The sequence below is a fragment of the Vitis vinifera genome, chromosome 6, assembly GCF_030704535.1.
Source record: "Vitis vinifera cultivar Pinot Noir 40024 chromosome 6, ASM3070453v1".
NCBI classification, from domain to species: domain Eukaryota; kingdom Viridiplantae; phylum Streptophyta; class Magnoliopsida; order Vitales; family Vitaceae; genus Vitis; species Vitis vinifera.
The window spans coordinates 5,342,648-5,354,560 of record NC_081810.1 but is presented as its reverse complement, the minus strand read 5'-3'; the positions used below and the strand labels follow the sequence as shown (position 1 = coordinate 5,354,560).

General features: G+C 34.7%; 1 protein-coding gene and 2 non-coding genes across 3 annotated transcripts; 1 reads left to right on the top strand and 2 right to left on the bottom strand.

Annotated features, from left to right (window-relative positions):
* Nucleotides 1-1,469: 1,469 nt before the first annotated feature.
* On the bottom strand, nt 1,470-8,877 carry LOC100257081 (THO complex subunit 4A). The gene is made up of 5 exons (XM_002284179.5): nt 8,492-8,877; nt 8,213-8,359; nt 6,316-6,384; nt 6,047-6,231; nt 1,470-2,189 (listed from the first exon to the last, which is right to left on the bottom strand). Exons 1-5 carry the CDS (start codon nt 8,654-8,656, stop codon nt 2,024-2,026), a joined length of 732 nt encoding a protein of 243 aa, XP_002284215.1. The 5' UTR covers nt 8,657-8,877; the 3' UTR covers nt 1,470-2,023.
* On the top strand, nt 8,863-8,936 carry TRNAV-AAC (transfer RNA valine (anticodon AAC)). The gene has a single exon. It is a non-coding gene; the product is annotated as a tRNA-Val (tRNA).
* Nucleotides 8,937-11,037: 2,101 nt separating this feature from the next.
* On the bottom strand, nt 11,038-11,109 carry TRNAC-GCA (transfer RNA cysteine (anticodon GCA)). The gene has a single exon. It is a non-coding gene; the product is annotated as a tRNA-Cys (tRNA).
* Nucleotides 11,110-11,913: the final 804 nt, after the last annotated feature.

The following is an 11,913-nucleotide window of genomic DNA, read 5'->3' as shown; positions in this document are numbered from 1 at the left end:
TTGAGTTGGACCTAAGCATAGGCCCAAGCTTCCGCCAGCACCCCAGTTATGCCCAAGCATTTATATGGCCTTAATCCCGGTTAGCCTAGAATCTTGTTCTGAACTTCGGCCGAGGCCCAGCTTTTGCAGTTACCGAACATCATCACCCAAGCCAAACCTTCGGCCCCACACAAATCTCTGCCTTGATCCGAATCCCAGGCCCACCTTCAGCCATGAGACTATTCACAGCCAAGTCCAATTCTTGGAAGGGGTCCGAGCCTCGGTCTTGTCCCAAGTCTAACTGCATTCCCAGTCCCAGTCTTAGCTGGCCTAAACATCGTCCAAACCCAAACTTTAGCCCAGAGTCAACGGCTTAAGCTATAAACCAGCACCGATTCGAAGCAGTGGATCAAACTTCTTAATTGGTCCGACGCTAGGCTTAGCCTCAGGCCATGCCCGTGCCTTAGTCCAAAACCCAAGCCTTAACTTACGCGGTGATCTACACCTCATTCCTGGCACAAATCTGATCTAAGAGACTGAACCATATGCTATAGGGCCGCAGCATTCATGCTTAATCTAAAAGGTCAAGAAGCTCGTAAAACTAATTATTTTTAAGTTTTTTACTACAATGGGAATTTACATAATCTCGTACATAAGTTGCAGAAAAAAACATTAGACCTTTTCTCTGTAGGCGCTAATAATGACAAACATTAGACTCGGTATGATTATAATACACAGTCAAAAAATTAAATATTGTAGCGCCTCTGATTTTTTAATTTCCTGAGATGCATCTCCTACCTGTTTTATAACGGCAATCTTGTAGTCGTACCGGGTGAGTTATATAGGGCAATTGGGGAGATCAACCAAAGCATGATTTACGGCTGGAGATTCTGGCACCTTTAATAAGCATAGCATATTTAAACCTCCATGCCAGTGCCTCCACCAAGCTGCAATTGGACATTCATTTCACACAACTTCAATACCCGACTATTTGGGCAGCAAACCATCAATTACACTGAAAACTCATCCTGAAACAAGAAGTCCTCGCTAACAAATAGCAAAGACAACTTCATAGTGAGAATGCTGTCATTCATGAGCAGAGATAATGTTTCCAGTGAAGATCAGAGTTCAGGGCCCAGAGTCCAGAGTCCAGAGCTGTAGCGTGCTAGGTGCCACTGTAATCATCTTAACACTGGAAGGCTTTAACAATATCTCATTCCAGACATAAGGAGTTCGGAAGCAGGTAAAGGATTCTGGATGTTTTATAGCTTTTTGAAAATTCAAACGACACCATATTAATTCCTCCAACTTATTAAACTGGTTTTTACCTTGATATATGCCACTGATGCAGTCAACAGGGTAAACTGAAGCAGCAAGATCCATATGACCTCATCATGATATGTTATGTCTAGATCAATACCAAATAATCATGGGAACTATAGCATTTTCCTGGACAGAATATGATGGAAAGTGGTGTAACTCAAAACAGCTAAAGAAAACAACCAATTAACAGCATTATTAACACAATGCAGGGGGCAAAAATTTTAACAGTTGGATCCAAAGGTGAAGGGGAAAAACATGAAGAAAACTACCTCAAATTGCCGTCACGCCAGTTTAATGATGAAGAAACTCCAGAACATAGTTGATGAACCTTTGTTAAGCTCAAACCTCCCTCCCTCACCTTGCAGATGTCTTCTTTGTATGCAGATAAATAAAGAGAAACAATTCCCACTTCCATGCCAATGCTTGTGGAATGAAGCAAAAAGGATAGAACCTAACGGAAAGTAGGAGTGCAGAATACATAGGGTGCTGGTCAATTACCCCACATACTACACCCAAATCAAAGGAACAGTTGACAATAAAAGCCCAAGCTCGATAAACCAAGATTCTAACGGTTTTTCCCTACGAGTACTTCTTTCCTTCCCTCTAAAAGTAAGATGTTGGTAGAAATACATAAAACAGTCAGTGTTGTTGCATCATCAAGTACACAATGGCTATAGCAGAAGATGTAAAAACCGAACCAATAAAACACATGAGATGCCCTTCAGTTTATCTGCATTGCTTCAGAGTGGTACTTCTCCAAATCAGCATCAAGATCCTCTGCAGACACCTTTTCACCACGGCCTCTTCCCCGTCCACGCCCCCTTCCAAATCCACGGCCGCCACTGCCACCACGTGGCCGTCCCTGTGAACCAACCCTTCCTTGGGCACTGTTACATTCCCGTATTCAGAACACATTAGACAAGAAAACTAAATCAATTTCATCAGAAGACTTGAGAAAAGCTAATTTACTAGGGAAGGGCATAGGGCTTCTGACTCCAAAATGAAACACAAAAAAGGGGTTAAAGATGTTGCAAGAAAATCTACAAGAATTGTAGAGTGCCAAGAACTCACACTAATATTTTCTTGTACAGTCCATGAGAACCAACAGTCCTGGTAAAGGGACATCTCCCACATTACATTTGTCATGTTTGAGGAGGTTACTCTTTCTCATTTACATGGGGAACAAAGAATTTAATTGGATTGTATAAAGGCAAGATGGTATGGGTCTAAATTGGGTCAACACAACAAATATTAAACAAATCAATTTGAGTCAGGCAGGAACATTAGCTGTTTATTAAAGGGCATAGACAGGCCTAAGTGATTTCAAACACAACCAAATTAATCTTTCCCCAAACTTGGTAATTTTGTGTTAGCTTCAACATTGTCATATAGGTTTTGCCATCTGGCCCATCCTTAATATCCAATTTCCAAAATTTACGTTTTCTGGTTTCCATTCAAAAAATTTAATTTAGGGCCGATTTTTTAGCACAAAAATTTAATCTCAATACAGAAATTTGCTCATTACCACATTCAACTAACTAGCAAGTTGCAATAAGTAACCAAAAACCATATCACTCAACAAATCATAGTTGTCAGATTTTTATAATTTTAAAATCATAAATAAAAATATTGCAAAAGAGAATTTTTTTCAATTCTGCATTAAGCATTTCAAGAAAAAAAAAAAATCTTAACAAGTGGACAAAATCTTATGCAGCTTACTACCGCATGGAAATTTGGAAATTTTTTAGCTCTCTCCTACAAATTTCATTATAGGAACAGGAAGGGGCCTGAGGGAAGATAATTTGCTTCTTGTTGGACTTTATTATCTGATCATCATTCCCCACCTCCTAGGGAGTTATAAAACTCACTATTTTTTTTTATAGGTAAAAACAAATAGCGAGTGTCAAAACTCCCAAGGAGTTGGGGAATAATGATCAGATAATAAAGTCTGATTAAAAAAAATAGCAAGTGACACTCGCTATGTTCTTTATTCGGAGTCATTTGGGTCCTTCCTTTTTCGGTTAGGGACACCCTATTATGTTGGCATGGCTCCTTGATGGGAAGAAAGTGCAAGAAGGTCTAAGGTACCACATGTTCTGTATTGTTGGACTTGGTGGAAGGAAAGAAACCGATGAGCCTTTGAAATTGTGAACCAATCAGCTCAATCATTAAAGAGCTCTTTTGTTCGAAGTTTGGCAACATGGGTTAGGATGTACATAGTATAAGGATCAGTGCCTTTGGTCATATTTTGTAGTCTGGGAGGAATCTAGATGAGGGAGGGAGAAACTTTTTGTATTTTTCCTCATCCTGGCTATGCCTTTTGTCATCTTTTGTGTACAACCTATGTACCTTGGTGCTCTTTTTATTAATATATACCTTCTCCTTGCTTACTTAAAAAAAAAAAACACATAGAAAAGTGTAATCTTTGTAACCCTTGCCTATAAGAAAGCATGTGCTTCAACCTTATCTACATTTTTCTTTGATAGGTAAGAAAGCGTATATATTAAAAGGGGGCACCAAAAGAGAATCAGAAGTATAAATCAACTGAATTCAACCTTGTCTACATTATCTCCAATAATATAAAGTTTACCCTAAAATGTCCCTCCTCCTTAACTTTATCCAAGGGAGACCAAGAGCTGGAAAGATATAAGAAATTTAAAAAAAAATCTAGAAATCCAACAACCCAAACAAAAGTGTCCAACATAACAAACCACAAGACAGTGCAAAAAAGAAAAGGGGCACTCCATTACCAGACAAATTTCCATAGAACACTACATTAAAGGAGGTCAACTTAAATACAAGGGCATACCATAAGTATTCACCTAATTGAAGGAGAATGTCCAAAGAAGAGACTCATAGCAAAAAGGAGTGCAGAAGCAAAAAAAAAATTGCGACTAAATAGGATATGAAAACAAGCACACACAACCTCCCAACCCTCCATACAAACTGTGACCAAAAAAAGGCCAATGAGTCTCAATGAACATGCAAAGAAAGATTCGACCAATTGTTTTCTCACCACCAATTCTAAATGCTCCAACCCTCAAAAGGCTCCAATTCTGCCATCTCCATATGCACCAAAATAAACTAGGATAGGCTAACCTCCACCTTGACTTATTATCTCAACCCCACCCTTTTCTAGTTGTAAGGGATGGTAAGGCTTTCAAAGGTGCCCTTGGACGCTTTCTTGCTACTTGCAAAATAACCAGGCCAACCCAGTAATCCATGAGACCCCAAATTTCACTAACAGCAAGGCATTCCAGGATGGATGAAAGTAAGTTGGTAGACTCTTCACCCGATGGACCAACTCACCTCTTAACCTGATTGACCATAAGAATTTCCCCCAAACAGTCTTTCCAAGCAAAGAAATCAATTTTGAGAGCCATCCCTTGAAGATGAAACCCCAGCTGGACATGAGTCAGACATGCTCAAATATAATGAATTGCTGAACAAGCAAGGAACATTAGGAATTAGGGGAAAAAACATAACAAAAAAGACCCCAATAGGATCAAAGGACCATGCATCTAATTCAATTGATGACTTAGAAATATTACCCTCATTTAGAACATAGGGAAGAAATAGTCTAATTACTTGCCAATCATTGGGGATATGAATTCCAACCAATAAATCATGCTCATATGAACAAAGGATACTGGATGATCTAGAAAGTTGAAATAAACATTCAATCTTCAGTGAAGGGGTGTCTCACCACCATTGGCATTCCTGCTTTCCTGGGGAATATAATAGACACTAACCTGACATTTCAAATGAACTACGGAAGAGTGGGATAAGTGGGGAATCCACTGGCAATTCTAATTCCACATATGGAGCAGACTGGAGATTCTAGCCATTCATTTGTTTTCTAGAATCCCGCCCAGTTGAGAAAGAGCCCAGACCAAGGGGTGTTTTCAACCCAGAAGTAAAACGACAGCAAAAACCAAACAGAAAATTTTCCTATACTTCTGCTGCTGAGTGTTCTACTTGGATTTAAATAAAAAGAGATTAGAGGAAGAGATATATGACAAAGTAGATTTGGGATGACCAATCATGTTGCCTAAAAAGATATATTCCCAATCATCAAGCTAATGTCTGAAAGTGACAACTATGGTTCCAAGCCTTATTAATTATATCCTGTAATAAGATTTCCATCATGAGTAATAATCATTTCAAAATAGAAACAGACATCACCTAAATTTGAACCAGGCATTAGATCAACTTAATGAGTAATGGTATACCACATAACATCAATTAACTTCCAAAGGGACGCATGTTAATACATGTATGATGTATCAGAGTTAACAGAAAATGCTAACGGTTTTATCATCATAACCTTTCAAAAGGATTTTTTTTCTTTTTTCTCATTTAAGGCATTAACCATGTCAAGTAGCAAAATCAGTTTTCACATAAAGAAATAAAATTTTGCACAAGGTCCCATTTTTTAAATGGCACTTCCAAAGAATTTCATTAGTATCTCCACTCCTTTTCAGAAGGGAAGTCCTTTTGAGTACTTAAAAATTAAATATTAGAGGATTGGGAGGAAGATTTCAGCCTGCAATACATCATGATTTGTTATGACCCTTTAATGCTAACATAATTAAATGCTAGAATTTATTAGCTGACAACCTAGGGAGATAAGTTGAGCATAAAGAACATCCAGAGCTAGAAATGTACAGACACATTAGATGTTACAACAAAATTTAATAAAAAAATAAGACATAATTAGACAAGGAAAAACAATAACACATACCTTCTGAGACCACCATTTGAATTTCCAAAAGTTCCATTAGTAACAGGAGGCACAGCAGCAGGTGTTGCAATATTTGTTCCCACGATTTCTATTTTCATTGGCTTCCCATCAAGCTGAACATTGTTGTATCTCTTGACAGCTGCTACAGCATCTCCTCGTCGGGAGAAGACAACCTCTGCCGTTCCCTAAGAAAAAGAGTTTTTCTAAACCACAGCGAGACACAAAGAAATCATCAGAAGGACCATACTAGGCCAAACTTGATAAGATACCTTCGATCTCCCACTCCGATCATAATGGATTGAATATCTTTTCAGGTCACCAACCTCTGAAAAAAGTTCCTGTGCATAGATAAATTCATATTAGAAAAACCAACCAACAAAATGCGATAGTTTTGAACTATTTCCACCAGGGTACTAGATATGGGCAAGTAAATGTGCATTAATAACGTATCCATAAATAAATACCAATTTGAATAAGTTTTTTTTAGCTCAAGGGGAAAAAAATAAAAAAATAAAGCAAAAAACAAGACATGAAAAGGAGCAAATGCTGGCTTAATTATAATAAGCAAACCAACAAATCATCAAGATGAAGAACCCTTCAAATCAGATAAGGAAAAATCCATTTGTAGACTGCCGGCACAGCCATAAACAAATAAAACCAGAAAGAGGGAAGGAGATAAGAAAAGAGTAACTGCTAGCTTTAATTCTAATAAGCAGAACAAACCAACAGAGTATCAAGGAGAAGAAACCCCTTCAAATCAGATATTGAAAAAATCCATTTGGAGGCTGATGGTACAGCCATAATTAAATCAAATCAGACAGAAACTTAAAAACAATCATTAGATCTTGAATGGAAAACTATGCATAAGTGAAACAAGCATCAGGTTAAAACATAAAAAGCGGCAGAACGTATGATGTTGCAAGACATCCTTTCACTGAGATCTAAGTGTAACTGGAAATCCATTACTTGAAAGAGCGAAAAATATAACCTCAAACGTGATAATTCATGAAAAAGATTGCGGTTAAGTCGGGAACCAAAAATAAAATAAAATAACGAAAAGAGAGATCGGACAAAAGGAATCAACTAGATGACTTGATATTGCCAAGAATAATATGGAAGATTGAAGGTATGGCAGAATCAAAGTTGGAAATGCAATTCACAGCCTTAAAAACCTGGGTCACAAATGAAATCCCCTCATTTTATTTGTCTTTCAGAAAATTTTTTGTTTCTTTTGATGCACTAAACAATATAATCACAGACAACCATAGAAATCTCAAGTGCCTGCAAAACTTTCTATTAACATTTTCATATCTTCTTAGAAGCTGACCTAAGATCTCATGGTAACATCTTAAGAAGGCAAATGAAATATTTAGACATGTTAGGAACACTGCTCTATTGGCAAATGAAGCCAATTTCATTACCAGCCAACTAATCAAGAAATACGTAATTGGATTTCCCCCAAATTCTAGAAGAAGGAGCAGCATATGGGAACAAAAAATTTCTGTAGTCACGTAATCCACATCAACAAACATATCATCCCCTGGCTTGCAAGTGATGCAAGCAAATCAGGCCAACTGTACTAATTGGTCAGACAACAAATTGCTTTTCTTTCTTTCTTTTTTTGCAAGTGATTCGCTAAACAATATGATTACAGGCAATCATACTCATCCAATTCCAGAACCATAAAAACATGAGGAACTGTTCATTACACCTATCCAAAGTTAATAGGAAACAGGCATCCTACGAATCAACATATTCATGTAACATCAAAATAGAGATACTTGCAATGAGGCAACCTGTCTACTAAACCTAAGAAAAGCCCTATCCTCCGCAACTTAAAAAACCATAGAAAACCCTAAGTGCCACAATGGTAAACTCCTGATATCATTTTTCCTCAAAAAGCATCACCTATCTTCTACTCATAAATGATAATACTCCTAGCTTCTATGGATGCATGACCAGCTGGGTACCAAACAAGTAGAGTAGATCCAAACACAGTTAAAACTACTTATTATTTCAGAGAAGGATGCGCAAAACTTAGGGGAAAAAAAATCAAGTATTAAAGATTTCAGATAATATGAAATAAATTAAATCTTAGAAGAAGATTTCTACTGTGAATATCGAAATGGAAAATTAATAAATAACTGAAGGAGATATTTCGATTACCTTGATATCCTCATTCGAGACGCCATAATCCAAGTTAGAAATATAAAGCTTCGTTCCTGTTTCAATGGCCGAAGTCCTACCGGCTTGCGCCGGATAGGCCGCCGCCTGATCTGCAAACATATCATGCTGCCATGTCGTCTCCGGCGCCTGAACACGTCGCAACAGAAACCATCAACGAAATAGAGAAAACACTTCATAAGAAAACCATAACGAATCTGAATCACAAATCAGAAACTACAACAACAGATCGGACGATGGAACAGAGAAACCCTAAATCACCTTGCTCACGGAATAGGGTGTGATTCGATTAGCGCCGCGATTGGGGAGACGACGGGCAGGGCCAGGTCCAGAGCCGCGGCCGCGGCCTCTGGCGTTGCCACCGCCTCCGGATCGTTTATTGTTCTTGATGAGATCATCGAGAGACATGTCCAAAGCGTTAGACATGTTGGAACCTACGAGCAAAAGAAGTTGGAGATCCTAAGGAGAAGAAAGAGGGAAGATAGGGTTTTCGGCGAGGAAGAAGATCTTGGCCCAAAGACGTGGGGTTTGAAGGTTTGAGAAAAGGCTGTTGGGAAGAGTAAAAATTACAAGAATGAAACGGTGACTAGTATTGAATTTAAATATTTATATTTTATGCCTACAAAATATCTGGTGTCGTGGTGTAGTTGGTTATCACGTCAGCCTAACACACTGAAGGTCTCCGGTTCAAGTCCGGGCGACGCCAATTCTTTGGTCCTATTTTGCCCATAACTAAAAAAGGTTTTACAACATCTATATTCCCCTTTAAAAGTTATCAAATTCAATTTTGATAAATACATAAATTTTGTCATTGTATGCATTTCAAATAGTACTTAGATATGTTTTAAGTAATTTTAATAAGCTTTTGGAGAACTTAGAGGTGCTCGAAGAAATGTTGAGATACATGAAAAAGTTTCAAGCAACTTTTGAGATGCTTAAAGGTGTCTCAAGTAGCTTAGATTATAGTAGGGTTGGGAAAGTTTGATATAATTTATTAATAATACTCAAATCCAATAGGGTTTTACAGGTTCGATTGAGTATAATAAGGTCTAGGTCAAAATTGTATTAATCTGTATAATTCGTTTAATAAATAGGTAATTTTTTTATTAACTTGCATAACAATTTGACCATAATTGACTCATTTAATAATCATGTTAATTAATCTAATTTCATGACACAAACACGACTCACCTACATGAATTGCCACCCTTAGACATAAGTAACATGGTTAATAAGCTAGTCGTACTTATCTAAATCTCATTTGCCATCTCCCAAAATCTATGAACATAAACAAGGAGTCTTATAACCTATTGTAACTATCTCAAGGAGTTAAAAATGGTATAAGAAAGCTTCTTAGTGTTATTAGACGGGGTGTTGTTTGATAAAAATTAAAACAAAGTATTAAAAACTAGTACTAAATCAAGTGATAATTGTTATTGAAAGTATTTTGTTAATTATTTGATAAAATTTAAAATAAAAACCTAAGTAAAAAATATATTTATTTTATAAATTTATCTTTAGAATTATAGTATATGACTTGAAAAATAGCAGATGTAAACTTTTATGTGTCCCGTTTAAAATAGTGTATTTATATACTATATTATTTTAATATAATATTAAATATATCCCCATAAAGTCTATTATATGATTAATTAAAATTTAGTTTTGAAAACTAAAATGGTGTTTGTTTTTTGGTTGAATAAAAAAAGTTAAAATATTTGATTTTTTCTATTTAGGTAAAAATAACATGTTGATATTAATGAATGTAATTAAAGTGAACTTATAATAAATATGTTAAGTTTAGTTATGTTGATTGATATCAACATGTTACTTTTAATTAAATAGAAAAAATTAATTATTTTGGTTTTTTTATTGAGCCAATAAACAAACATCATCTAACACTTATTAACAAAAGTTTGTTTCAATTTTATTAATGTTTCTAATGAGGTTATATAAAATATTGAACTTAAAGCCTTTGTCATATAAACATGTAGCTAAAATGAGGTCGTATGATTTTAGTGAGTCTTACTATAATATTGAAAAGATCCTTTTTTGATAGATTTCGAAAAAGTATTAATATGTATATTTTATAGTCTTGTGACTTTATACTCGAGTCTCGTTCATTTGTATGTTTGTATCTTTGTTTCATTTGTTTGTATTTTTATCAAATAATCAATGAACGATTAAGATTTCATAACACACATTTAACAATTGAAATGATGAGCTTGATAAGTGTCGATTCAATACCTTAATAATTTTCAATTTTGGTAGAAAAATAAAAAATTCACTTAAAAAAACTATTGAATTAAACAAAATATTAATGTTATGTTAACTGGTTAGAAAAAAAAAATTAATAAAAATGATTTTTCTCATATTTAATTTTATTATAAAAAATAGTAAAAATAATCAAATACAGTTAAAACTAATTAGAAACTCATTAATATTCAAATAACTTAATTTTCCAATAAAAGAGTTGAATTAAGGAAAATGAATTTGAAGTAGCATATGCAAAATTTATTGACCTTAAATTATTTTCTATTTTTCTCTTTTTGTTTCCTTCTCATTTTCTTTTGAACCAAACACAACTGGAACTCTTAAGTTTATGGAAAACATGGGCCAATCATATCATTTTGAAAATTATTTAATAATTGAACCATAATATAATTTACAAAAAAATGTGTGAACTTGAATGAAATGGAAGTTCTCTAAGTTTATGGAAAACATGGACCAACCATACCATTTTGAAATTTATTTAATAATTGAACCATAATATAATTTGCAAAAAATTATGTGAACTTTAATAAAATAGGGCCCAACCGGGTTCGAACCGGTGACCTCTTGATCTGCAGTCAAATGCTCTACCACTGAGCTATGGACCCGTTGAGCCTAGATTTTAAAAATTTCCAAAAAGAAAGTTAGCACTTGGCTGGTTCCACCACTCTCGTCCGGCGAGTTGGTCACATTGGAAAGTTCAACCATGACTCGGTGCCACGTTCTAAAAATAGGGTTACAGCTTCAAGGAAGCCAACGCAGATTCAACCTAAGCTCACAGTGGGTTGAAAAATTTTGAATTTGAGCTTGATTTTGGCTGGCTTTGGATGGGATGTTTAAATTGCAGGGATTGAATAAATAATTTATTAATTTAAAAGTTTATATACCTTATATTCCTTATAAAAACACATAGCTTGCAATGTACAGGAAATGAATATAATCATGACTTAATAAAACAAGAAATAGATATAAATATAGATTAAGGTGGAAGGTGGTGTTTGTTTTTTATTTAATTTTAAATAAAATTTTAATGTTTAATAATGTTTAATATTAAATTGTTTGTTTTTATAATATTTTATTTTTATTAAGTATTAAAAAGTAACAAAAAATCAACATATTATTTATTTATTTATAAAAATCCAAATATTTTGATTTTTTTTATTCGATAAAAATTTTATAATAAATCATAAAAAGATAGAAAAAAAAAACAATCTAAAGTTTAAAAACAAATTGTTAATAAAAAGTTAAAAAACAAACACTCTATAAGATTTACTATAAGTATGTAATACATAAATGTTGATTCATTTTTACTTCTTATGAATTTCATTTACCTTATATTTGTCTTTTGAATTTAAATCGATAATCAAATATCAAATTTTGAATATAATTTATTATAATTCTATATTTATTTG